At 39.8% G+C, this 25,594-nt stretch overlaps 1 protein-coding gene across 2 annotated transcripts in view; it reads right to left on the reverse strand.

Annotated features, from left to right (window-relative positions):
• Positions 1 to 25,594, reverse strand: part of CACNA1B (calcium voltage-gated channel subunit alpha1 B) — a 470,294-nt gene that overhangs the window by 66,200 nt on the left and 378,500 nt on the right. For both annotated transcript variants that reach the window (XM_090021362.1, XM_090021361.1), the window contains 7 exons: positions 16,232 to 16,328; positions 14,190 to 14,350; positions 12,622 to 12,759; positions 10,711 to 10,912; positions 8,766 to 8,930; positions 7,783 to 7,893; positions 7,539 to 7,622 (listed from right to left, as the gene is read on the reverse strand). In XM_090021362.1, the coding sequence (XP_089877488.1) occupies positions 7,539 to 7,622; positions 7,783 to 7,893; positions 8,766 to 8,930; positions 10,711 to 10,912; positions 12,622 to 12,759; positions 14,190 to 14,350; positions 16,232 to 16,328 (958 nt within the window). The remainder of the gene's footprint in view (positions 1 to 7,538; positions 7,623 to 7,782; positions 7,894 to 8,765; positions 8,931 to 10,710; positions 10,913 to 12,621; positions 12,760 to 14,189; positions 14,351 to 16,231; positions 16,329 to 25,594) is intronic.

The following is a 25,594-nucleotide window of genomic DNA, read 5'->3' on the forward strand; positions in this document are numbered from 1 at the left end:
ACCCCTTCCTATGGTTTAACGTTTCTCAAACTTAGAAAGCTCATAAGGGACAGTAAATATGGCACCTGCTACGGGACAGATCTGTTCCTCCAATTATCTACAGTGTTGCACTGACTTCATTTGCTGAGACAAGCTGCTGGCAGTGTCATCAGAGGCTCTAAAAACATGCAACACTAATCTGTATTTTATTGTGGTTGTTGCATCATTGACAAAATCACAGGTCAATTAAAAAATCTTTTATCCAAAAGTCTGAGTTGCATTTCCTCATGCCAGAGCTGAATAGGTTTCCCCACGGATTATCAAATCTGCATAAACTGCATGTTTATTGAATGGCAGAGTCACTGAAAATTATGTTAGTTTGCTACTCATCCTTTTTTTTTGGTGACCAAGAAACAAAACAGGAAAAAATGGACTTTAAGCTTTAGATTTTTTATGCTTTTCTTCATGAATTTTGTTACGACAACAAAATTTGGCCTCTGGTTCTAGCAAACTGACTGGGATGTTTTGGGAAATTTTTACTGTTCTTTACAGTCAGGAAACAACATTTCATCTGCTAAGACAAAGTAAACAAAGAGACTATGTCTGAGCATGTGAACCATTTTATATGTGCAGACAATAGTTCAGTCTCCTGCAAATACACATAACTGCATTAGTACAAAAGAGGAGTTACTATACCTTGGGGAAAAAATTGGCTTCTTTGAAGTCAGTGGAAAAAGTCCCAAGTTAATGAAGAATAAATTGAGTTTAGTGGGTGCATAAGTGGCACAATTCTCTCCTTAAAGCATCGCTGCTATAACAACTCAGTTACTGTAAAGCACATAAAAGTCTCTTCTTTCCAATTTCACTCTGAATATCTTAGAAAGGCAGGGTTTGAACGTTCCATGGCCTTTTTCTTTGCTACCATTTCCTATCAGATATTCCTACCTGTAAACCTCCAGTAAATTGGTTATGGAACGTGTGTTTTTGCATTGAGGCTAAAGCTAAATTCATCTCCAAATAAAATAGCAATTGTGCAACAGATACGTTTGATGTAAAAGCTAACACAGATTAAAAGAGATCATCTCAGGCTAACAAGCATGCCATTTCAATAAACACATTTCCTGACCATTGTAACTGACACCATATGGGCTTATTAAAATTGGAAGAGTCTGTAAAAGTCAAATGTGTTTTTCTTGTCATTTATATTGCTTTGCTTGCTTGTTGCATTTCAGGCATCTTGGGCAAGGAAGAGAGACTGGGGCTAAAATTTCCAAGGGCAGAATAGGAAATTAGGAGAACATCTGTCGTTAGATTTCAATGGGATTTAGGTGCATAATGCCCTTCAGACCTTTTCATAATCCAAACCTCATTCACATTATTTAGAGAGTTTCACTTTTGTTACTAGGCATCTTTTCTTTCTAGGAACATGGTGGGAAAATATAACTATGCTGGATTTGCAGCGGATGTTCAAAGCCAAACAAAAATCAGTATTTTCATTTACATTAGTTTTAATAAAAGTCTTTGTCTTGCAAACAAATTACTCAAGCTGTGGCTTCAAACTACCTGATACCTTGTGAATTGCTTTCCTTTTCACAAAGCCCAGCATGACTCAATATAAAAGACTGGTTGGTCAGAACTTTAAATTTGATTCTATCACCTGCAAAAATGTGGGGTTTCCAACCCAAACAATATTCCTTATTTGAAGTAATGGAGCTTTCTTTTCAGCTCTATTTTTATTGTCCAGCAAAATAAAGCAAGTGTCGTTTCCCCTTTGTCTTTATCAGTTCTAACAAGCAGCAGAGAAGAGGCTATTGGTAACTCTGTTTGCCTCAGGTCACCAAGTAGCCCGTGGAAGAAGATGCAAAATAGAAGCTAGTTTTGAGGTGCACTGCAGACAGACAGTGAGGCTTTTCACCAGTACAATCTTATCCAAACAAAAATTAAAAAGAAAAAAAAAGTAAAGAAAAAAACCATAAGTAAAGAAAAGCAGAGAATTGAAATAATTGTTTAAATTCAATGAAACCAACCGTGTCCTATATGTGATGTTTTCATGGATGAATATTTGCAAGATTATTTACAAATTTTTTTTTGAGCAGCAGGTGTACAACATACAGACGGAGACATGGTTTTCGCATTGTATGTTGATTGGATGGCGTGATTCAGCAGGTAGGTAAGGAAAATAAGGAACAAAACAGAAAACAAAAGAGAAAATGAGTAATCAGGACAGGCAAAAAAGGAAACTCTGAAATTTTCTCTGGAAAAAGAAACGGTTGGGCTTTTGCGGGGTGGGTATTTTTTTTGTTATGGTAATTATACAATTTTTTTTAAAGGCTTCAAATCAAAATAGATTTTGAAACCTTAAAGGTAACACAGACAGTGTAGTAGTTATTTGCATTCGTTTTGTAATGCAAATTAGAAGACAATTCACAGACACTTTTTATTTTTATTTTTTTTTGTATTTCCAGGCATAGAAATAGATGTCAGTTTCACAAATATTCACAGCGCCTCCTACAGGCCAGCTGCCTTCAGAAGGACCGGCTGCCTTTAACTCCGCCTACTTTCCTTTGGGTACTAAAGACGGGGAAAACTGACATACATGTTTTTGCCTAAGGAAATAAAAAAAAAATCCACTGCATTCACAAAGTAAATTACACACAACATGGCTAAGAAATTAAATATAGGAATTAATCAACACATTTCTTTTCCTTTTTATCTTTACTCTGAAGTGGCTCAAAGGCTGGTGGAGGATACAACCACTCACAAGACTGGCCAGGTTAGCTGGTTTGTTTAGGCTGGAGAGTGAAAGCTGGGGAGACTGATTAAGCAGGAAACACTGTTTTGCCAGCTAGATCTATCCCTTGCCCACCTCTAGCCAAAGTTCGCCAGTGATCTCAGGACTGGTCTCACAGAGAAGTTCCTCTCCTATGGAGAGTAGGAGAGAATTTGCTTTTCATTGCATGGATACAAACAACGCCAAACCAAGAAGGGCAAAGATGTCATCTGGGCTTTGTGCTCAAGTCAAAGTAGCAATAGGTAAATTTAAACTGACAACTAGTTAGGACAGAGCATCCATGATGGGACTAGAAAAGAATGCCGTGCAAAAGTCCAGACTGTTATTTATTCACTAGGAAGCATCCTGCTCCAAAAAGGCCAGGTAAGCAGCAACAAGAACCTTTCTTCTAAGAAAGTAATAATATGCTGTGGATGTAGATCTTTGAAGAATGACCTTGAGAGGTTGAGTCCCCCTCCTTTGTCCAGCTACTGCAGTCAATAGAAACATACGGCCTTTACACTGTGTACCAGGTTGTTGTATTCTGGACTGTGCATGAGTAAAGAGAAGAGCTCAAGTCAAGATGAGCATGAACTGAAGTTCTCTGTGCTGCATGGAAGTAAGTCTCAGCTCCTTTGCTATAACACCTCTTTGCATGCAAGAGCAAAGGGAGGAAAAGTGGTTGCATATGAAAAGAGTTTAAACATGATAAAATAACATGGCCTTACACGTGGATCTCAATTTGCTGATGAGACACCTCAGTACCTGCTCTCCTGCTAGGGCTCATTCCAGCTACTAGGCAGAGTCACTGGTATCTGCACAGCAGTGCTCAGTTATCTCGTTGTCCTGGTTCCCTATTTTTTAAATGATATAAATTCTTCAAAACTGGCAAGTGACTTAGGAGATCAACTCCTACTGAAATTTAAGACGACACAGGCTCTCAAGTCACTGGTAGCCTCGTCACACATATTTATACCAGTATTATTTTTATGTTATTTTTGTGCACCAACATGAATGGCACTAAATTCCAAAGCGGATGGGTGCAGTAGGCATGATTATCGTGTTCTGCCACGAGGAGCAGGTAACAGCCTTTTTGCCTTGAGCAAATGGCTACCCTAAGATAAGTCAAACACATAGCATACCTACATTTGGGTAACTTACACCAGTGTAATTTTATTCAAAATTTTTCCCAAGATTTGCATGAGTAACATTCATGTAGAGCTCCAGGGTGTGCCCATTCCATGTTGTAACAATGTAAAAATCAATTGTACTGGTATAAGTCTGACATGTGCCTGGGACCCAAGTTTGGAACTATTACTCTTGGAGTTAATACATGCAATCCACCTCCCCTGCAGTGCTCACACACCGTGTTTGCAAGTAACTACAAACTTCAGATTCTGGGGCACTGTAGGGGGCCAAAGCTGCCCACAGTATAATTTAGGCAGCTTTGGAACCTGTGCTCAGTAGAAGCAGTGGTCAGAACGGCGTGCACTGCACTCCTCCCCTCAACAGAGGGGTTTGGGAACCCATACCAGATCAAAGCTTCAAATCCCTTCATCTGTGTTCCCCTGTGGGTACCACGAGCTGTATGGAGGGAAGGAGGAGGAAGAGGAGATCCAATGCAGCCATGATCCTGCTACAAGAGGACTAAGACTGCATGCAGCAGAATGAAACTAGACGTGCACCCTTTTATTTGTAGATGACACCCTAAAACACCAGGCTGATTCCATTTAGGTCCTATTATTGATGTAAGCTGGCATACCATTACAAAATATGAGACACGTAATTAAGCAACTGTTTCATGGATTCTGTGTGTCCGCATCACCATTAAGTGAGTACAACTCATTTCTCATGTTTCTTTAGGCAGCCTGTGTGATGCCTGTGCACTGTTAGCCCACCGACCCTCTCGGTGGTGTACCCTCTCTGGCCCCTTATTCATCAGGGGCCAGAGAAAGCTGTTCATTAATGATGTGTCTGGTGCTGTAGACAGAGACAAATTAGAGAGAGTTCAGAGGAGAGCAATGAAAATGAAAGAAGTTTTGAAAAGCAAGTCTAGTGAGGAAAAGGTTGAGAGTACTGGGCAAATTTAGTCTGAAGGGAAAGAAGACTGAAAGGGAGGCATGATAGCTGTACACAAATTCTTAATAAAGGGATGATTTAAAGAGGACAGGGATCAAATAGGCTCATTAGTTGTGAGAGGCAGAACAAAAGGCAATGGGCTACGACTGCAACAGGGGACATGTCGGTTAAATATGGGGGAAATGTCTGTCAGAACAGCTTTGCAATGGAACATGCAGCCTAGGGAGTCTTCAGAATCACAATCACTGCAAATAGAAACTACACATACCTCTCTGAAAGGTGGCTTAATATATTTAGTTTCTGCTAAATCAGGAGCCTCTAAAATGAAACTTAAGAACAGGAGCAAAAAGTGTTACAGAGGGCTGTAAAATGCCACCTTCTGGTTTTCACTATATGGTGGTTTTTCAGATGTAACTTATACCATGTTTTAAAACCATTATTCTATCTGCCACACTTTATACTTAAGATTGAAGACATTAGTTACAGAAAATAAAAGGGTAATGTAGGCATACAGACTGAATCAAAGGTCATGCCTAGTACATTGCATCTTCAAAATCCCTAAATAAATCTGTTACAGCTCACAAGGGAATTGTGTTTGTCTGAGTATCAGTGTGCATACTTACTCCTGGGGGTTATGATTATAGGTAGCTTTAAATTTCATCCCATTGCCTGTTGAGGGTTAGTTTACTGCTGATATCTGCATGAATACGTAGGATATCCAGGGGTCAAACCCACCCCCGCCCCCCGCTCCCCCCACCCTGCTCCCTTGCAGTGCAGACAACAACTGAATGTGCAGTATGTGGAAGGGTCTGCAGCACCACATACTGCATGGCCACGCTGGTCTGGACGTGGCCTCTGTGTTCTCCTGACCATAGACTGCACTCCCAGGTAACAACTCCTATATTTCTTACTCAGCCTAAGCCCCTTGACAAGTCCCTCCTCCTGAAAACACCAGCCATCTAAGCGGAAGGACAACTGTTTCCAAAGGTGTTGGGAAGTGTATATGCTGTCACTAGGATGGTGCAGCTTTGTACCATCAAAAATAGGCCTGCAACTTAAGGGGGAAAAACTGATCAATTCTAACATGTTATTTAGCATCCTCTCTTTTACAACTATCAGCTCTCTGTGTAACTAGAGCTTTTATTAAAAGAAAAAGTATGGGCTTAATGTTATTAAAAGACAGAGATGGCTTAGGGAAAATGAAATATATTCTTCCATATGCAAGGTAATAGATTATGATAAACCCATAAAGATCCTTCTTGATCACTGTCTATTGTCTTGATACACTGTATTCAGCGTATATTGAATAAACTCATCTAACAAAAAGCCTGTGTCACATATTATGGCTGAGGTCTTCAAAGCTGCCTAAAAAAACCTGGATGCTCAAATTTAAGAGAACTGTGTTCCCCCAGAACAGAAATAACTGCTCTAAGCAGTCAATACATGTTCCAAAACGATGATCGGAGACATCGGCAACATTCGGGGATAAAAGTCTGTCTTGCTTTAGGTTTGAGAGAGTGTTGCTTTGTCTGTGGGCAATGTTTCAATAGGAAAATAGAATCCAAAGTCTATGGGGTTTGTCTGCTGGAAATGAATACTGCTCATGTCGTGAACAGCAGCTTAAATACTCTACGTGTTTTCTGATACTGTATTGAGAGATATTACATAATAATAAACTGTATGGTTAGAACCAGTGATACAATTTTCACCACCATCCATACTTCCCGTGAACAAGTCTTTGGATGGGGCTTTTCCCAGTAAATGGAAAGAGTCTGAGCTCACAGAAATATTTGTAAACAAGTGTTTAAAAGATTAAGGAGGAAAAGTAGTGACGTTACATCTTCAGTATGCTCACACAAAGAATCACCAGTATGGGCCGAAAACATGCACCTGGGTTAGGACGGGTAAACTTTATCAATGTGGGCTAAGACCAAGTTCTTAGCCTGAAGTCACTTAATTCACTGTCCTTATAAAAAAGTCCACTAGAATTTAACATAAGGTCTGTCTACTCATATAATTATGTAACAATGCTATATTTTTATTGTATTTTATAGCTTGGTTGATAAGCTGTATGGAAAGGATCTCGTTCTCCTTCAAATTATTTAATATAATTTCTCTGGAACCATTTTATGTAGATAAAAAATAAAGCATAATCCAAACATATCTAAAGTAAGACTATGGTGATGCTATAACCATTGTCCTTCCTTAATCCGTCCCCTCCTCACTGTTCATTATCTTCATTTCCTGCGATAAATATACAGAGTAGAGACTGAACAGAAAGAGAAGGAGACAAAGTCTTTCTGCTTTCTCTCTGACGTAGGTAGCACATGGGTGGTACTCTCAAATAATCAACATCATAAACCATTTGGGATTTCATCTCTATTAAATTCTACAGGACTTTTCCATAAAGGGGTAAAAAAGGCTTTAGGATAGGATGCTTTTACTAAATGAGAAGGAAATAGCATTTCCTAGCACAGCTACTAGCTTTGTCATTGTTTCTTGTATGGAAGTCTTTAGGGCAGACAGCAGTGCTCAGCCCTGTGGAAAGAGCAGACCTGATGTGAATGGGCTGCCAAGCCACCAAAGAACATCATCTCATGATGAGTCCTAGAGGCGACTCCAGGGAACAGGTTGGTGGGAAGAAGGTACAGTGCTTTGACAGGATACAGCTTTGTTGGTAAATGAGGCAAACTGAGCAAACTGTACTTACCGCAATCTCTGTTACTAAAATATCAGTAATACTTCCCAATACTGTTACAAAATCAAAGACATTCCAAGCATCTCGGAAATAATTCTGCAAAATACAAACACAAGAGAGGGAAAAGGAATCTAGAAGTTATTTTCTTTTACAGAGTGGATTCCAGATTGGTTTTTACTCATTGCATCATTCCAGAAGCAAAAAGATATTTAACACGAGGGGGAAACAGCAGAAGGTAAATGAAAGAAGAACATACCAGTACACCAAAGGCAATGATCTTCAACACACATTCCATTGAAAACATAGATGTAAACACAATATTCAGGCATTTCAGCATTTCTTCATATGCTTCTGGAGCATCATAGAACTAAACCAGAAGGGAAGAAAGGCTGTTAATGGAGGACCTATTATGTTAATGGAATAAAATGTTCACAAATGCTTGCTTGCCTGTAAGATTATCGATGTGGGAGCAAGATTTTGTATATACTCAACGGCTAGATCTTGCTTTCTGCCATGGACCATTTGTGACACTCCAGAGGCATAACGAGGCCATTACACTGCTTTAATAGGCCAGATCAGCACTGAGGAATCCTCTACTAATGGAGGCCACCCTAGACCTGTGGGTAGCATTGGATGGGTATGCAGAATGTTCCCCCTGAAATGCTGCTGCAATCTCCACCAATTTAATGACCACTCCGAGGTTGGTGTTAGTAAAAAGTACTCCCCTCTTCCCCCTGAGGTAAGTAAAAGCTATTCTAAGGTTCCTGTGACTCAAACCAGGGATACAGTGGCTCTCCCTTCTAGAAAATGAGGCAAACAGAACTTAGCTAGCTCCAGCAATCCTTATTCTGATTGCAAATCTAAGTCACTCTATTGACTTTACTGGAATTGTTTTGGATTTCCAGTGTAAATGGGATGCATCTGACCCCTATTTGGTAGTAAGAGAACTAATGAGGAGTACCAAGCTTCTCAAGAACTGAGTCCCAATCCTCTATAAACAGGTTTAGAGGAGTACAAGAAGCAGCAGTGCAAGCTAAGCAGGTCCCTGAGCTGGGGATTCTGCTCTTACAGGATTTCATGTCCAGGCAAGCTTTTTCAGTAAGATTGAAGCAGACATTGCTATAGCCAGGTCTTCTGCCTTTCATCATACTAGAGAGTCTCAATCCCTTTACTCCCAGAGCAAATTGTGCATTGCCTAGGCGGCACAACGTTTGGACAAACTAATAATAGCTCACTAACCTTCATCATCAGCACAATTGTATTGAGTGCAATCATGACCATGATAAAATATTCAAAGGGAGGGGACACCACAAACTTCCACATCTTGTATTGAAAAGACTGCTTGTTTTGAGGCATGTAGCGGGTCAGTGGTTTGGCACTTATGGCGAAGTCTATACAGGCCCTCTAGAAAACAGGAACATGTTAAACATCAAAATGAGCTGGCACCCTCTGATAAACCATGGAGTTTGCAGAGAGCTGGCTGGAGTATTTTGCAGAGGATGGACAGCAAATGTATTGTTTCAAAAAGTGTTTTAGATAGTTTCTGAACACTGAAGAAAATTACCGTATAATATAGCACACATGGTATGTGGACCACCACTGACAGTGGAATAGTTCCTGAAGCAGTGAACTACACATACCACCCCCCATAATCATCTACCTTCCTCCCCTAAGCAAAGCCTAAAAGAAAAGAGGGGCTTTATATCATGCCCTAGCATTCAGCAAGTCCACAAATGCAGGGCACCCAGTGAGAACACCTTGCCAATGCCTTTCTGATGCTTAATTCTACGGAACTGGATCAGGTGATTAGTACAGATGTCATTTGTATTACCCCCCACCCCCCCAAAAAAAAGAGTGAAATCTCTATATATTCACACATAGTAAAAATGCTCAGCTGATAATTCACATGAAATATGAATGAAATACATCTACTATTTCAATCAGCTCTGGAAGGCACTGTGAGACTGTATACCCATGGAAAGTCAGTGGCTCATCTCTTCCAGGTGCTGTCATTTTTTCATGTTCCCATGAGTAAAGCTGGGCAGGAAACAGCTTTCCTGTCCTGCAAGAAGATGCATGTTTGAAAAAAATGTCCTGTTTGGAATTGAGACAGGAATTTTAAATCTCCAAATTTTTTCAAGAAACTTGAAAGAAACTTGGTTTAATTTTAAGTATATTATTTCTATTAGTTCAAAACGTGTCTCTGGTCTTAAACTTTTTAAAATTGTTTTTGATTATTAAACTAACTAAAAATCAACTAAAATTAGTTTTGAACTAGAAAATGTGAACATTTTGTTCCAAAAATGTCCAAGGAGGATATTCCAACACATTCCAAACTTTTTTCCACAACTTTTACTCAAAATTTAAAATATGTTAAATTCACATATTCCCATGGGAAATTTCAGGTTAAATGAAATCAGTATTTTCTAACAAAATACATTCCACGGAATGCCTATCGATAAGCCCTAATCATAGGTATCTTCTTAAAGAAGAAATGCAAACCTTTGGGCATCAAGAACAGGTTGGTACGTTGGGAAACTGATCTTTTGAATTCAGGGTTCATCCTCAAGAAAAATACATCTAAGTCTGCAGTCGCTGCTGTAAACTGGTTTCATTTAATGTATATTCATTTTAGAATGTTTTTTAGAAATAAGGGATTGATTGTAAAAGTGAATAACCATATCTTAGAGCCAGGCGTGAGAGTAGGTGCCACACAATCCCCCATGCAAGAACAACCCTGGGGTTAATCCTATCTTGCATACTTCCTGGACAGCGACTGATAGCATGGATTAAAGCTAAGGGGTAAGTTGGGCAAATACCCTGCAAACATTCACCATTAAAAATTCTGGATCTCTACCAGTGTAGATAGAAATTTTTTTTTTAGTTGTCTGGAGAAATTGTGGTTCAACTTATTATTCTGGTTGCTGTCTGGCCACTAGAAAGCAAAATAGTATACATAATCATGCATGCGTGTGCGCACGCACACACACAAATATATAGTGCCAGTACTTAGCATCGTTCCATTTTGAATGTGAAGATGTGGGCAAAAGAGACATGTAAACATGTTTAGTGACCCAGAAAAAGGTGGAATATCCCATTCACAAGATATCAAGATATTCTGAGCCAAAAAAAGATGTGAGCATCTAATCTACACATGGTTGCTGGACTCAGAAGGCCTGGGTACCTCATTTTTCTCTAGGCTGCATTCCGACATCACTTTATCTCCTTGCTCCTGGAAGGTGATGATGATCAGTGCCACAAATATATTCACAAAGAAAAAAGGGAAGACAACAAAGTACACCACATAGAAGATAGACATTTCCATTCGATAGCCAGGGCTGGGACCTTGTTCCTCATATGTAGCATCCACTGAATGCTTCAATACACTGTAAACAAATGCAGAGAGAGAAGAAAAAACCCAAATGACATTAAATACAACACAATATACAATTATGTTCATAATAGCACCAATTTTTCCTATAGGGTGGCCTTGCCTCAGAGGCTTCATTGTAGGGATTCTTCCCTACATGTATAGGCTCAACTCATTTCTATCATGTGATCAACCTTGAGACATTACAGGAGTTGGGGATACTTCAGAGTCTCTGGCACTCTTGTTTTCTTCTTCACTCTTGTGTCAACAGGTATGAGATAAGACTGGTGGAAAGATTGTGATTAATGAGTGAGCAGTCCCTGGAGCACACTGCCCCAAGAACATGGACTAACACAGCTGGCCAAGGCACTGAAAGTGTTCATTTGTTATTTTATGAGGGAGCGGGGGCATGAATGAAAGGGATTGTGTGCCATGTCGAAAGACTTCTATGTTTCAGTTTTTAAACTAATACTTCCTGGGACAAAGCGTACCAAAATAAAGTCACAGACTTCATAGGAAATGCAATTTTGATAAAAAAAATCTAGAATACTTTTGGCATGGGTTACATTGCTCCCTCTCCCTACTTTCAAACCTATTAGCTTGTATATATCTTGTAATCTATACCATAGCAAAAAAAGCAGTGCAAGTCTGAAGACCAGAAATGACTGATTATATACTGAAAACTGCCTTGGAAATACCACTGTGCAACTTCACAGGACTATGCAGAAGAAATGCACACTAGGGATGTGGGAAGTGGGCCCTATTCAATTTGGATTTGGTCTGAATCAGGGACAGTGAGTCGATTTGTTGATTCAGATCACTGTCCCTGATTTGATTCGGCCGAATCTGAATCTGACAATTTGATGCTGATTCAGAGAACTGGCGATTCAGATAGATGCGGCTTTAAAAGTTTTTTCTACATACATTGAGGTACCAGCACAGCTTGTGAATGCTGCAGTACTGGGGCATCCTGCAGAAGTGGGGGGGGGGGAGTGTCTACATGCTTGGCAGTGAACCCAGAAGTGGACTGGAAGTACTTCTGATCCACTTCTAGGTCTAATGGGAAGCATGCACCATCCCACACCCACCCAGCTCGGCGATCAGCCACAGGGGGACCCCAGGTGCTCCCCAGACCCAGGAGGCACCAGTCACTGAGCCGGGGAGGCACAGGGGGGCCCCAGGGTGCTCTCCAGAGGACCTGGAAGTGGACTAGAAGTGCTTTTGGTCCACTTCCAGGTCTGCTGCTAAGCACAATGGGGACTCCCCCACGCTCCTGTGGGACACTCCATGTGCCCCAGCATCACAGCACTCACGAGCTGTCTAGAGGTATATAGAAAAAACAGTTAAAGCTGTGTCTATGTCCAAATCTCTGAATCTTTCTGAATCTCTCCGAATTGATTCGGAGTGTTCCAGTTTGATTTGGTAAGATTAAAGGGTCCTCTGATTAGATTCAGATTAGGAGATTTGGCCACTGAATCAGACTGAATCTCCACCGAATCGAATAAGGGACCGAAGCTTCGCTCAGGCCTAATGCACACCACCGTACCGCAGTAGGGCGCTTGCAGCCCTTCAATAATGACATTAGTAAAACTGGAATCTTGGCTCATAAAGGACACGCCATTCATTTTGCACAAGTATCTTATTATTTCTCTGTCCCTGAGAATTATGAAGAGTTAGCATTTTTCTCAATAAAGTAACTTAACCCAATAAATTCCACATACTCACGTTGGCCACCCTTCTCCCGTGGAGACGGTGAATAGTGTTAACAGAGCCCAAAGCACGTTGTCATAGTGGAACTCATATTTTTTCCACTGCCTGGGCTTTGCCTCCACCTCACTCTTTTCATAATCCAGGTATTGACCCCTAAGAAGAAAAGCGGTTTGAAACAAGTGAGAGAGCCAAGGTTCAGAAGGAATTTAATTATGATCATTTCTGCTACTGGTATTACAGCAGTGCTGCAGAGCTCCAATCACAGACCAGAATCCCACTGTGCCAGGCACTGTACAAACACAGAACAAAAGTATGGTCCCTGAGTTTCTAATTTAGAAGAAATATCATTTTAACTCCTGTACAAGGCATATGACCCTGTGACCTTTAGTACAGGAAGGGAAAGCACTGTCTTGGAAGCTGTTCATTAAACGGAGATAAGTGTTGAGGTAAGCTTGCAATTAAGAGGATACTATTTATTTTGGGATCTGTAATATTCTGGCATAGCATAAAATTATTATAAGCTGCTGGGGAGTTCTATATTTCTGCTAAAGTTAAATCAGTTGTACTGGCAATGAGAAAATAAAAATGAAATCCCCAGACACTGCATACAGATTTGCTCTGCTACGGTGAAGTCAGCCAGCCAGCCAGTGGACGGAAACGATAAAGAGCAGCCACAGGTAGCAGTGTTTCACGAACTCTTGCTCATCATACTGTGGCCCCTATCAAGTTTGGGTGACAACAGAAGCAGCGAGCAAGAAAGACACCTGCTGGTTTGTGGTATAGAAGGACAACACAGGAAGACTTTTGAATGGAAAAGAACAAATCAGACTGGAAGAGAGGTTATGTTATGATGGGGTTTCTAACATGCTATAGTTAACAATGGAGTAATACCATGTTTAAAATTACTTAAAGTATTTTAAGTATATTTGAAACGTCTTACTTCTTCATTTTTCACTTATTGATTATAAGGTTTTAAAAAAAAAGTTCTCAAGAACATAATCGGGCAGGAAACTAGTAGCCAGTCTTTTCCAACAGTTATGCTTATGCTGATCATTAAGCACAGACTTAGTCCCACTAAATTCAGTGATGTTGCTATGATGCTGTACTCTAGTACTTCCTTTTAGAAGTACTAAAGCATGGTGCAGTATGGGTGATTACTGTGCTGTGCAGGCAGCGCACACTTCGATTTCCCCGCTACATCGCCATCGCGGTACGCTATATCTGGGGAGCAGGCCGCTACAGAAACCTAGCGTGTAGGCCCACATGATTACTACGGCGATGTAGCATGCCATATAGTGACGTAGCACATTGCTACATCGCCATGGGACGATGTGTAGATGTGCCCTCAATGTACAGTTAAGCTCTCGAGGGAATTTTACTAGGGATAAAATTCATGTCTGGTGTAAGTCTGTTGAAACAACACCCTTATTTATTAGAACCACAGCAGAATGAATTGGAAGCAGTATACAATCACACAGGAGTTATTACTGCCCAGAGAACTCCTCAAGGGATGCAGAATTTTCTCCTGGAAGCCACACACTGCCCGCTTCTGGCATTGGCAGCCCCTGCCATTCTTCAAGTACCTGCAGTCCTTCTCTAGTTCCTTTGACTCATCTGTGCAGTAGAAGAATCTGCCTTTGAAGAGTTGCACAGCAATGACAGCAAAGATGAACATGAAGAGCATGTAAACAATCAGGATATTGAGGACATTCTTCAAGGAATTTACTACACAGTCAAAGACCGCCTGTGGAGTTATGGGAATAGGGGAGAGGTTAGAAGAGAGGGAGCTCAACATCCAGCACCTATAGAAAAACATTTCACTTTGAGCATATACCGAATTTATACTGAGTTTGTCCTGGAAAGACTCCTTTAACTCGGACAACAGATCTTGCAAATTCTTACTACTAGTAGTAGCAACTACCAGCTATTCCTAACAGCTTTCTCCTTGTAAGAGTTAAAAATGTGGGACTGCATTCTGTAGTATTACTAATTCAAACGGTGACTAAAATTGCCAGCTGGGTAATCTAGGTAAGTAGTATTAGTCCTAAGCAAAATATTTTCATAGCTGGTTGATTAAAATAAAAATACATTTGTGCTTAATATACGCAACCACCGATAGGGGGAAAAACTTGTAAAATAAGTTGCTCAATGATTATTTTTCAAGCTGTTTGAAAAGAAAATATATTTGGTGATAAAATACCAGAATGCTTTAAACAGATTACTTTTACCAAATAGTCAACCAGTGTGTTAACTAACTATGAATACTGTAGTCAGCAAAAATAACTTGTGAATTGCCTGCAAACACTTTGCAAATATATTTGGTTTTTGATAAGCCATCAATTCATTAATGCAAGTTTAAAGATTGTTCTTGTACAGTTTTTTTTTGTGATACAATATATTGGTTGCATTTGCCTTGATTGGAAAAGTACGTGATGTAGGATTGTTTCTGTTTCTCTGAATGGAAAAGAGTAACACAAAATGACAGTGCAGACAGTGTGAATTGCTCTCTGAAAACATTCTCTAATAATCCCATAAACCAAGGTTATCTGCAAAGAATGAATACAAAAGGGATGTAAAGACACGCAATGTGAATTCAATTTGTTATTCACATAAATATTTGCTGACTGTTCTGAGTATTGGAGTTTCTTTCACAAATACAGGTTTGAGAATAAATAATTTGCTTAATAAAAAGCAAATATTCCTTTGCCTTCTGGAGTAGATAAAAACTAATGCTGCTGATTTCAAGGACCATAGAGCTGCACATTTATGTTTCCAATCAACTCAACATGTTCTTTTCCACAGTTTAATTGTATTCTTACTTACATTTGGAGGCAAATTTAGCACTCATGAAAATTAAATTAGCTGAAACCAAAATTATCTGTTTGAATATGAAGCATGGTGATGTGAATAAAAAAGGATCTAGATCAAGACTAGCCCTTTTGTCTACGTTGCATTTTGTAAAAACAAGAATATGACTGATGGCTTCACAAAAGCAAAAGTATTCTTTTTTTTTTTTGCCCGGCTCAAATGAAAGAGCAACAAAATGGTACTGATCACCCTGCAGGGTAAATGTTTTCTGCACAGATTCCTAACAATGCAGATCACTTTAATTCTGTAACTTCTCCCACCTCACAATTTCAGCAGCAGGCTACTGCTAAACAACACTAGCTTCATTCCTGAAACAATCTAAATAACTAAGCACAAGCTATTCAATTAATTCAATTCAATTCATTTCACATTGTGACTCAGGATGCCTGAGGTGGACCTATGACCACCAAATCCTGAACAGACTAAAATTCCTCAAAGTTCAGTTAACAACTTCTGCAGACAGAGCTTGGCAAAACTGTGGTTTTTGTTTTCTACCAGCCAGGCAAAGATGAACACGTCAACATTCACTCTGGCGCACTGAAAAATTTCAAAATCAAAACCTGTGTTGAATTTATAGATTGCATTTTTGGGGGGATTTTTTAGAAAACACTAAAATCCTTAATGGATAAGCAATCATTCACCAAATAAAATTAAAAAGCCATAATTCATCCAGTTTGAGTTTATTTAGGCCATTTTGCTCACAGCTCTGACTTCAAGACCCACAGCAAAAAGGAACTATTTCCAATTATTCTCCAACCTTTAACTTTGGCAGACGCTTGATGGTCTTCAAGGGTCTTAGCACCCGCAGAACTCGCAGTGACTTGATGGTGTTGATATCCTTGCCTTTGGTTCCTCTGCAAGTGGGGGGGAAATACAACAGTGAAAAAGGAAGGGCCTTGGTTCTCATGAAACTTATCAAAAGGCCTACAGGTACCCAGATCTTTCAGGTTTGGAGCTATCTTTTCCATTTTCTCTGCACACAGCAGTGGTGGTTGGGAGTTGCAGTAACCATCCACTTCGGAAGCGTAAAGCAATGTGCAGAAAGGAAGCTGAGGGCAGAATTTAGCCCTTAGAAAGTTTATTTCCTTGTGCTCTCCATCCCTGCATCACTTCCCAGGTATTCACTCTCTTCCTCCCCACCAAAGTAATACTCATAACCAGAATGAGAACAGATCTGCAGGTCTGGTAATGACAGAGAAAGTAGCTATCACACAAGCGTAGCTGCAACCACTGGCGGGAGAAGGGGAAGAGTTACATCTGTCCGCCTGTCTTGTGAATCTAAACCAAACGTTTTTCTTAGCCAGGATTATGTGCATCACCTACTCCTCTGACAAAGACAGACATTTTGCTGAAACCTCTCAGTGTAATTTGTCTGTATGGTTTTCAAAGTGGTTTGGAGGGAAGGTTTTCCTTAGTGAAACAGACAGGGAACACAAGAAACTGAATCCTTTGATGGCCAGATGGACAGCACACACTCCTGGCACAGAATAAGCTTTCCATTTCTGCACTCTTTACCATTACACTATTGTTCTCAGGTTTCTTTTGGAAGACATGCTGCCAATACCATGCTGAGCCATGTAATATGCAGACATATTACATGCCTGAAACAATACTAGTGTAACTCTCCAGTCCATGCATGCAGATGTCAGAGGTCACTTCTGTTTTGTTAAAAGCATGTGCAAATGATTATTCACTTATGCAAACATGGCTGTTCATTTTATTACAATTAGGGAGGTTGGAAGTGAAGGATTCCATTTCTACCTCAACCTTCCCTCAAAATAAAGAAAAGAGGTTTAAAGTTTTGTTTTCTTTTTTTCGGAAAAGATGCAGCTAGGCTCTCTGCCAACCAGTTAGTAGAACTCAATGGAATTCAATTTTACTTCGTACTGTGAGAAAATGAGATGGAAAATGATAGTAAAGCTGACCTCTGGACTACAGGCTTAGGTCTTAGGACTGGTTTAAATACACACTTGCACTATAATAACGAAAGGTGCAGATGAGCAGTGCTTTGGATCCCTTCACTGAATGGTCTCCTCTCCCATTCACCAATTTACCAAGCAATGCTTACCTTCATTATTGGGAAAACATACCAAGAAAAACATGATTATGCTCAGAGAGGCAGAAATGTAACCCCCGCCCCACCCATGCACACACTATGATTCTGGAGAAACAATATCTAGAAAGAAGAGGACCATTCATACGCTACAGCTTACTCAAGCCTCTGAACTTAGTGAATGTAGTGACAGCTTTTTTTGTACTTTGGACAACTATCCACTTAGAAAGTATCAAGACACCAACAAGTTACTTTATGCTGTCAATTAAGTAGTGCTCATGTTATCTCAGAGGATTGTTTTGGCCAGGATTGATGAGGCTGTATTTGAACCAGTGTCCACGACTGCCTGTATCTCATTGCCAATATTTTCCCTCTATTCAGTGGTCAGTCACTTCTGTTCATTTTCAGTGCAAGAATAAGCTAATGAGATAAAGGAATATTCATAATGTAAACTGAGAGGCTCTTGCCTGTTTCACTATCACCTTCATAAATCAGCTTATGGTCTGTTTTATGGGACAGGATAACGAGGGATGAAGCAGTAGAGGAAGAGACAAAGAGGATGAGGACATCTACGTCTTTCAGCATTTCTTTAGAACCTCTTTAATCAGATATAATTGATGGCTGACACTGTTCTAATTCATAATGGTGTAAACCAGAAGTAACTCCACAGAAGTCAATGGAATCAAACTTGCACAAAAGCAGAGTAAAAAGATTAGAACGACACAAGCAGGAAATCTGATCTGTGACTGGGAACAACTGCCCAGCCCCAGCATTTATCTTTACATAGGTGGCCACAGCTACAAGTTGACAAAGGCATTACCAATCCTCATGCTCTCTCAGGGGCTGAAGGCTTGAGGGGGATGCCTTTGTGCAATTAAGTTGCTCTTAAAGAATTGCGTGAGCTTAACTCCAAATATATATAATTGTTTAGCCTTTCTGGCATGGAGATGGGAGACAAGACTCTGGCAAGGCTCCTTGTAGCCCAATCTTTTGCCAAGTGCTCCAGGTGTAGGGCTGACCAAAATATGTGGTTTTAAAATAAAATCACTAAAATATTATTTTCATTTTTTATCTTAAGTGAGAAATATACAAGGGCAGCCCAGACTTTTCCATGGGACTGCATTAGTCAGGAGAGTTAATATGTTAATAACTACTCTTTGATGAATTAGAAGGGCTCTGATGGAGTTATCCCTGCCTCCCGATTAGGAGACTTTTATGACTAATAGGCCCTGTCTCTATTATGCAGCTGGCAAACAATCTAGTAACAGCTGTGCTTGAGCTTGGTGTTGCCAGCATAGATTCCCCCGGCAGCATAGACAGTGTCTGCTGCAAAGCATACCAGCTTGACTACTGACTATGCAATCTATGTAGACAAGAGCTTGGATTTATTACATAGGTCTCCAGCCATGAATTATTTGCTCATGTTTTGAGGTTTGCATGGACAGTGCCAAAATGAAGGAGAGGGGAAAGCTAACAGGACAACCAACTGCCTTGCACAGAGTTGTCTAGAACTGTTCACATAGACCCCTACAAGGCAGTAGAAAAACAAGAGAGTTTCTGCTCTGAGTTGAAAGTGATTTTTACAGAGGTCAGTAATGAAGTTTTAGCATTGTGTATGGCAGAAGATCAGCTTGGCTTAGCAGGGAGCTCTTGAGAGAACTAAAACATAAAAGAGGAAGCTTACAGGAAGTGGAAACGTTGGACAAATGACTAGGGAAGAGTATAAGAGTATTCCTTAGGCATGCAGGGATGAAATCAGGATGGTCAAAGTGCAACTGGAGCTGCAGCTAGCAAAAGACATGAGGGGTAACAAGAAAGAGCCACTGGCCAGTATCTTTGAAAATAAGCAGTGATTGGGAGAGGTCCCATATGCTTGGAAAAGGGCAAATATAGTGCCCATCTTTAAGAGAAAGAAGGAGGAGGATCCAGGGAACTATAGAACTACAAGAGAAGGACTTATGTGGTTACATTGACAATACTGCACAGATTTCTCAAGGAAGGAGAGATGTTGTGAGGCATATCAGTATTAGCAGGCTTCAGTCAAACTATTCTTAGTTGAGTTCTGCAATGTTCTGTACAGGAGCTGGAGGGTAGAAACCAAATTGCAGGAAAACAAGGCAGCTATAGGCTCTTGCTCCTCTTTAGTATAAAGGACTGGACTTTAGGAAGGCATTTTATACTGTCAGGGAAGTGGTCTTAGTTTAAATGAGAATTAGGCCTAAAGTTTATAAATTGCATGTTTGGATCTGCATATGCATTTTACAGCAAAAAAAAGATCCAGGTAAGCAATGACCATGCACCATCAGCTTATAATGGCCATCTCTCTGCCAGCCTCAGCTAGAGGATGGAAAGTACTGAGATCCAGTTACTGAGTTGTATTCCTCAGGAAGATACAGTAGATACTTGGCAGGCACTTAACAGCATGCCCTGTTTTATATTTGAAACAGGGCACTTTGATGTAAAAGTGCATTCAAAAGCAAGATAACTATTTTCATCACCTATTTTTTTAAAGGATGTTGGAACTGCAAACACAATGACATACATGCTTCTTGTGAAAACAGAGAGATTTTAAGTGCTAGAGGGTGTGGTCGATACAATTCTAATTGTTTTAAAATAAAAATCTAGTGTTCTCAATTAGATTGCAGACATATGTACTAGATTTTGAGAGTCCACTTGCACAATAAAGCACATAGAGCAGATGGATTGGTTTCTACAGATCTTGATATTCTGGGATAATAACAAAACATGGGCAACTAGGGATGTTTTCTCTTGAGCTGCAGTAAATCCAGCAAATCTATTCACTGCAAATTTCTTGCAGGGGCATACACAGGGGAAGGTTGACACATGGCTGATCTATGACAGGGAAGCTACATCTCTTGAAGAGGTGTGCCCTGAGCACAGTCCTCAGTAGAGAAAGATTACTCCAAACCAGAGATCCAGTGAGCTTCATCCGTAAGCAATGTATAACCCCAAATTAAATGACTGCCTTCACAGCAAAAGGGCAGAAGGTTAATTGGCATTAATGAAGATGTGTAATGACTCCCTGTAACAGCCTGCCTGCCTTCTTTACGTGGTAAATAGTTCAAATTTCTGTGTGTCAAGAAATGTCCAGAGACCCTAGAGAAGGGGTTGAGACTGATGGAAAGCAAGTTCCAGTCCTTTAAAATTCCTTTTGCTTACAAGGAGGGTTCCAATGAAAATCATCATGGAGGGGCTGTCCCAAAGCACCTAAGTAAATTAAGAGCATTAACTGTATTGAAATTCAATGGGACTTTTGCTCCTATGTCTTAACTATTCTGATTTCTAGTTAAGCAAATGTGACTCTTCCTGCAGGAAAAACAAAATTTCAAAGGGACCAGAATGGTATATGCTGGACTAGTGCAAGTGACAGCTTGAGCTATAAAAACATAATCTTGTGACAGCTCCTGCAAGTAAGAATCAGGAAGTTCAAGTACCAAGCAAGTTTTTAAATGAGGGGTTCCCCAAATTTGATTTGCCAGCTGCCTTAATACAATTCTGGAAAAGAAGCTGAAACAGCCAAATATCATAACGTTTCAATGAAGGGCTACACATTGAGCTGCATTTGACATGGAAGTCCGAACTCCAACAAAAGCTTCCTGCCCAAGGAAAATATGGGGATGGGGGAAAAGACAAAGAAGAACTGATTTTTATTGAACTGTGAAGCTTAATGCACATATAGCAAGACAGAAAACAGATAGAAGATTGAAACAGAATAATTTAAAAACCATGAGAGAATAAAAATCAGTAGTCAGGCCTGTGTGATTACATCAAGACAATTCAGATTGCATGAGACCAGGTTGTTAGTTATCCTGAAGTAGTTTGATATTCCTGGCTTTAAATAATGAACAAATAACAAAAGAGACTTCCTTTAATAAATAAATAATCTTTTAAAAAATTGATAGTTCTTTCAAGCAGAAACTTCTTGTTTCTCTTGCTCCTGCCAGCAGCTCTGATTTCACATACACCAGTCTCTTCGAGAGAAATCACCAAATAGTCACAGAAGGGTGGAGCCCCCTTCTCCTGCAATCACTTGAAATTTCCAAGGCAGAAAGTTAACCCTCCTGCTTAAGAGTAAATGCAGTCTCCCAGCTCGGTCTGTGAGCGATGCTGCCAGCTTCCAACGCCTAACCAATTCAACTTCTCTTTGAGAAGAAAGAAAACAACCCACCACTTCTTGAATTCTATCACAGACCTCCTATCCTCTTTATTTTATCTCTTTGTTTTCCTCTCCTGGGGAAAGGAATGAGAGTTCCTGCTTTTTTCTTTTAAAATGTGAAGAGACAGCAGAATTTTCTGCTAATAGGAGCTCTCCCTGGTCCTGAAAGGGCAACCGCTTTGTACTGTCCACAACTGAGCACTGCTGACAGGAGGGCTAAGGCCACTCGTGCAAACTCGAGCTTTTGTAACTCCTTGTACAGAATTCCCAGAAGCCAATGTCACTCAATTCTCAGCTTACTGCACTGTCAGCTGCATGAAGTCAGGATCCGTGCTGAGTTAGATCCTCAAGAATATAGAAATATAGGCGTGAAACCTCCTTCGGCACTAATGGAATATACACAGGCACCCCCCCACACACACACACGATAATCCTGGCTCCTCCTGTGCTTTATTGTGTTAGTTTTAATAAATATTGGATATCACACAAAACCTTCTTCTAACAATCTGTTTCACACTCTAGCTACATACGTATCTATGTACTTATAGATAACTACACAAGTCTTTCCTGGCTCAGCATCCTGTGGTCCCAGGCACATATGCAAATATGGTGCTAAGAAGCCATAAACTCCAGTGCAAGCAGTGCTGGACTTTATTTAGCTGCATTAATTGCACGTGTAGACATGCCCACAGAAAAGTAATGCCAAAAGGGACCTCAAGAGATTATCTAGTCCAAGTCCCTACTCAAGGCAAAATCACCCCTATCTAAACCATCCTAAACAGGCATTTATCTAGCCTTAAAAAGTAGCACCCTTGGCAGCAAGGGAAACTTCCAGGGTCTCTATTCAGGGCTGTTCCCACTTTCCCAACACATACATGCAAGCACTGCAGCACTCCTCTGGAACAGGTACATGAACCCTGAACCTCAGATAAGTCAGGCTCTACTGACTGAGCTTTTGCAACCTGTGACTCTTGCCCAACAAAATAGCTATGAGCTGGGTTTCTACTCCGCTTTTTTTCTTGTATCTCAGGTAAACAGAGATGAGTGAGAGAAGTGAAGAGGAGGGGAACATCAGTTAATAATGTGTGAGGAACAAAGGAGTCAGTGCAATGCATGTAACATGGTTCATTTCCACAAGTGACAAGTGTGTATACTCTGCTGCATATTTACACACATTTCACAGGCATAACAGTGCAGCAAGAGATGGCAATAATGCATTACCCCAAGAAACTCCTAGAGAGAGATTCCAGCAACAGGAAGACAAAGAAAGAGCACAAAGTCAATGACAAAAAGAAACATAGGTAGGTACAGTATACCCAGTGCACAAAGAGATACAGGCTTTTAAATAACCAGTCCCACCCCTACAACTCAACGCTCATAAAAATAAACAAGAACAGAAGCAATAGATTTGATATGTGACATATGCCCACACACACACTCTCTGATGTTGTATTAAGCTTGCATTAACAAACAGATAGCACCAATATGCTTTTATCTTGCTGTTACTTTGGGAAGAAATAAATGTCATTGTTAAGCAAATTAGAGTAAATCCGTTCAATTTAAATCATCAGTGCAAAATTCTGCGCATCTGAGGTAGAATTTTTGTTGTTGTGATTGATGTACAAATATAGTAACTTTATCGTTCTTTTCTATTCACCCTGGTTAGAATAAATAAGTAGATGTTATGCCTCTGGATAATAGATTTTGATGATAAATGTACAAGGAAGTTTTTAAAGTCCTCAACTTCCATTTCTCTGTGGATTAAAATTACAACTCTGTGTTCACATCATGTTTATCTCACGAGACAGAAGGGTACTTCCAACTGGAAAGATATTGTTATGTGGAAGAAGTACATTTTTATCATTATTACTGATTTCCTACTAGCATCTCATGCAGGCCTCACTTTAGAAAAGTACAGATACATTCTGGAAACTACAAGCAGAAGTTGGCAGACTGTGGTAGGTAGGGTATGATAACGAGGGGCAAGCACACTGAAGCTTAAACAAAGATTTACAACTGTATTCTTAAAACAGATGAGTTGATTTCAATGCTCCAGTAATCAAGTTTTCTGAATGAGCTGGTTTGACAGGTCCCCATGACATGTTCATCAGGTAAGAAAGTGAATATAGAGCAACAATGTTCGAATGAGGCCAAGAGAATTTATTTGGCAAATTAAATGGAGTTTGGCAAAAGGTAGTCAAATTATTCTGTTGTATATGACAATCAGGAAATGCAAAATAAAAACCAATAATATCCTAGTTTGGTGACTCAGCTTGAATATTTAGTAATGAAATATCCAACAAAATAAAGAAAGATCACCCTGCTCATTTACCAAATCAAGTTAATCTCTAATGATACTGAACTTTTAAAGTTTTGCTTGAGTCTGTGTCCTTTGATGAACACCCAAGGACCTGGAATGATTATTTACACTTCATCTCAATTGTCTTTTACATTTGCAAAATTGGGCTAGAAAAACCTCTGCCAAACAAGCTGCCTCATTCGACTGGTGGTACTTCCTGTAGCCATTACTTCAAAAATGCCATGAGCTGTCTCCCTCATGGGATTTCACTCCCTCCAGTCCTTGTCAGAATATACAGGTATAGAGGCTATAGACAAACCTATAGCTAAAAGAACGTTTTAAATTTTTCCAGGTTTCAAAAAAGTTTGATTCAATTCAACTCTGAAAGTTTAGGTGGGTCCATATTTCATTCAAGCCGTTTTACCCACCTGCCGTTACTTTCTCTCAAAAAAATGCATGTTCAAAAGTCCTGTACCCTTGCTCTGAACCTTTCCATGAACATCTTTTCAACATTTACTCAAAGGATATTTAGCACTGATGCAACACAAGACAAACTTCCATGAAGTACAGCTATGGGACACATAAGTAAGTTGTAGCAACTGATATTATACCTTTAGAAAACGATAGCCAACGCAACCAACAGAAAAACAATGGACTTTTAAAATGAGCAGAAACCATTCATCTTTTACCAGAAATTATTTGCTCAGCAAGGTAGAAGAGTTCATAAATCTATGAGAGTTCTATAACATCTTAAGAGAATCAGAGTTTTATAGGGAAAGTGTTTTAAGATAACCCTTAACACTGGTTTTAAGAACACAAAACTATTCTAATTCGATAATCTCGCTGGTTTCCCCTTGTCCCAGACACACCAATTAATAGAATTTCTTACTGGAGAATGAGATCAGGAATTTGGAATGGATCATGTGCTTGTGCAATATTTCCTGAAAAGATGACATTTAAAACTGAAACCATTTATCTCTTCAGTATCACCTTTCTTGTACAGATATCAAAATACGTTGCAAACCATAATTAACTGAAGCTCACTGTATTCAATGTCAGTAAGTGTTATTAAAATGAACAATTTTAAATGTAGTGAGACTTTCAACACTGGCCTCTACATTTTACACCCAATTTTGCATACCCAAGGCCTGAACATTAGAGGTGCTGAGCATCCCCTATGACCTCACCTGGAGTTATGAATGCTCAGCCTCTCTAAAAGCCAAGTTTCAGGTATCTAGAAGACGGGTTTGCAAAACACTGGACAATCCAAATCAGAGCCCATTTCTGAAATTACTGCATCAAAATGACTAGTTCCAAAGATCAAAAAGCTCCTTAACAGCAAGATGGAAATAAAAGATAGAAATCCCAGGTCCCAACTCTCTATTCTGCAGAATACTTGACATTGTCACCTTTATTTAGTAGCAGCAGATTATCCAGTTTGGTCATATGCTGAAATAGAAAGAACTGTTGCAGTCAAGTTGCTGAATCCAAATCTTGAGGATAAAAGAATTTGCTTATCTGATTTACAACTTTCTGATGCCCCATCTCCAGTTTTCTCTTCCTGGGAGAAAAGGCTGCCCCTTCTCAATTG

The sequence above is a fragment of the Crocodylus siamensis genome, chromosome 11 (genome assembly GCF_052110815.1).
Source record: "Crocodylus siamensis isolate JL-2025a chromosome 11, ASM5211081v1, whole genome shotgun sequence".
In the NCBI taxonomy this organism is placed as follows: domain Eukaryota; kingdom Metazoa; phylum Chordata; order Crocodylia; family Crocodylidae; genus Crocodylus; species Crocodylus siamensis.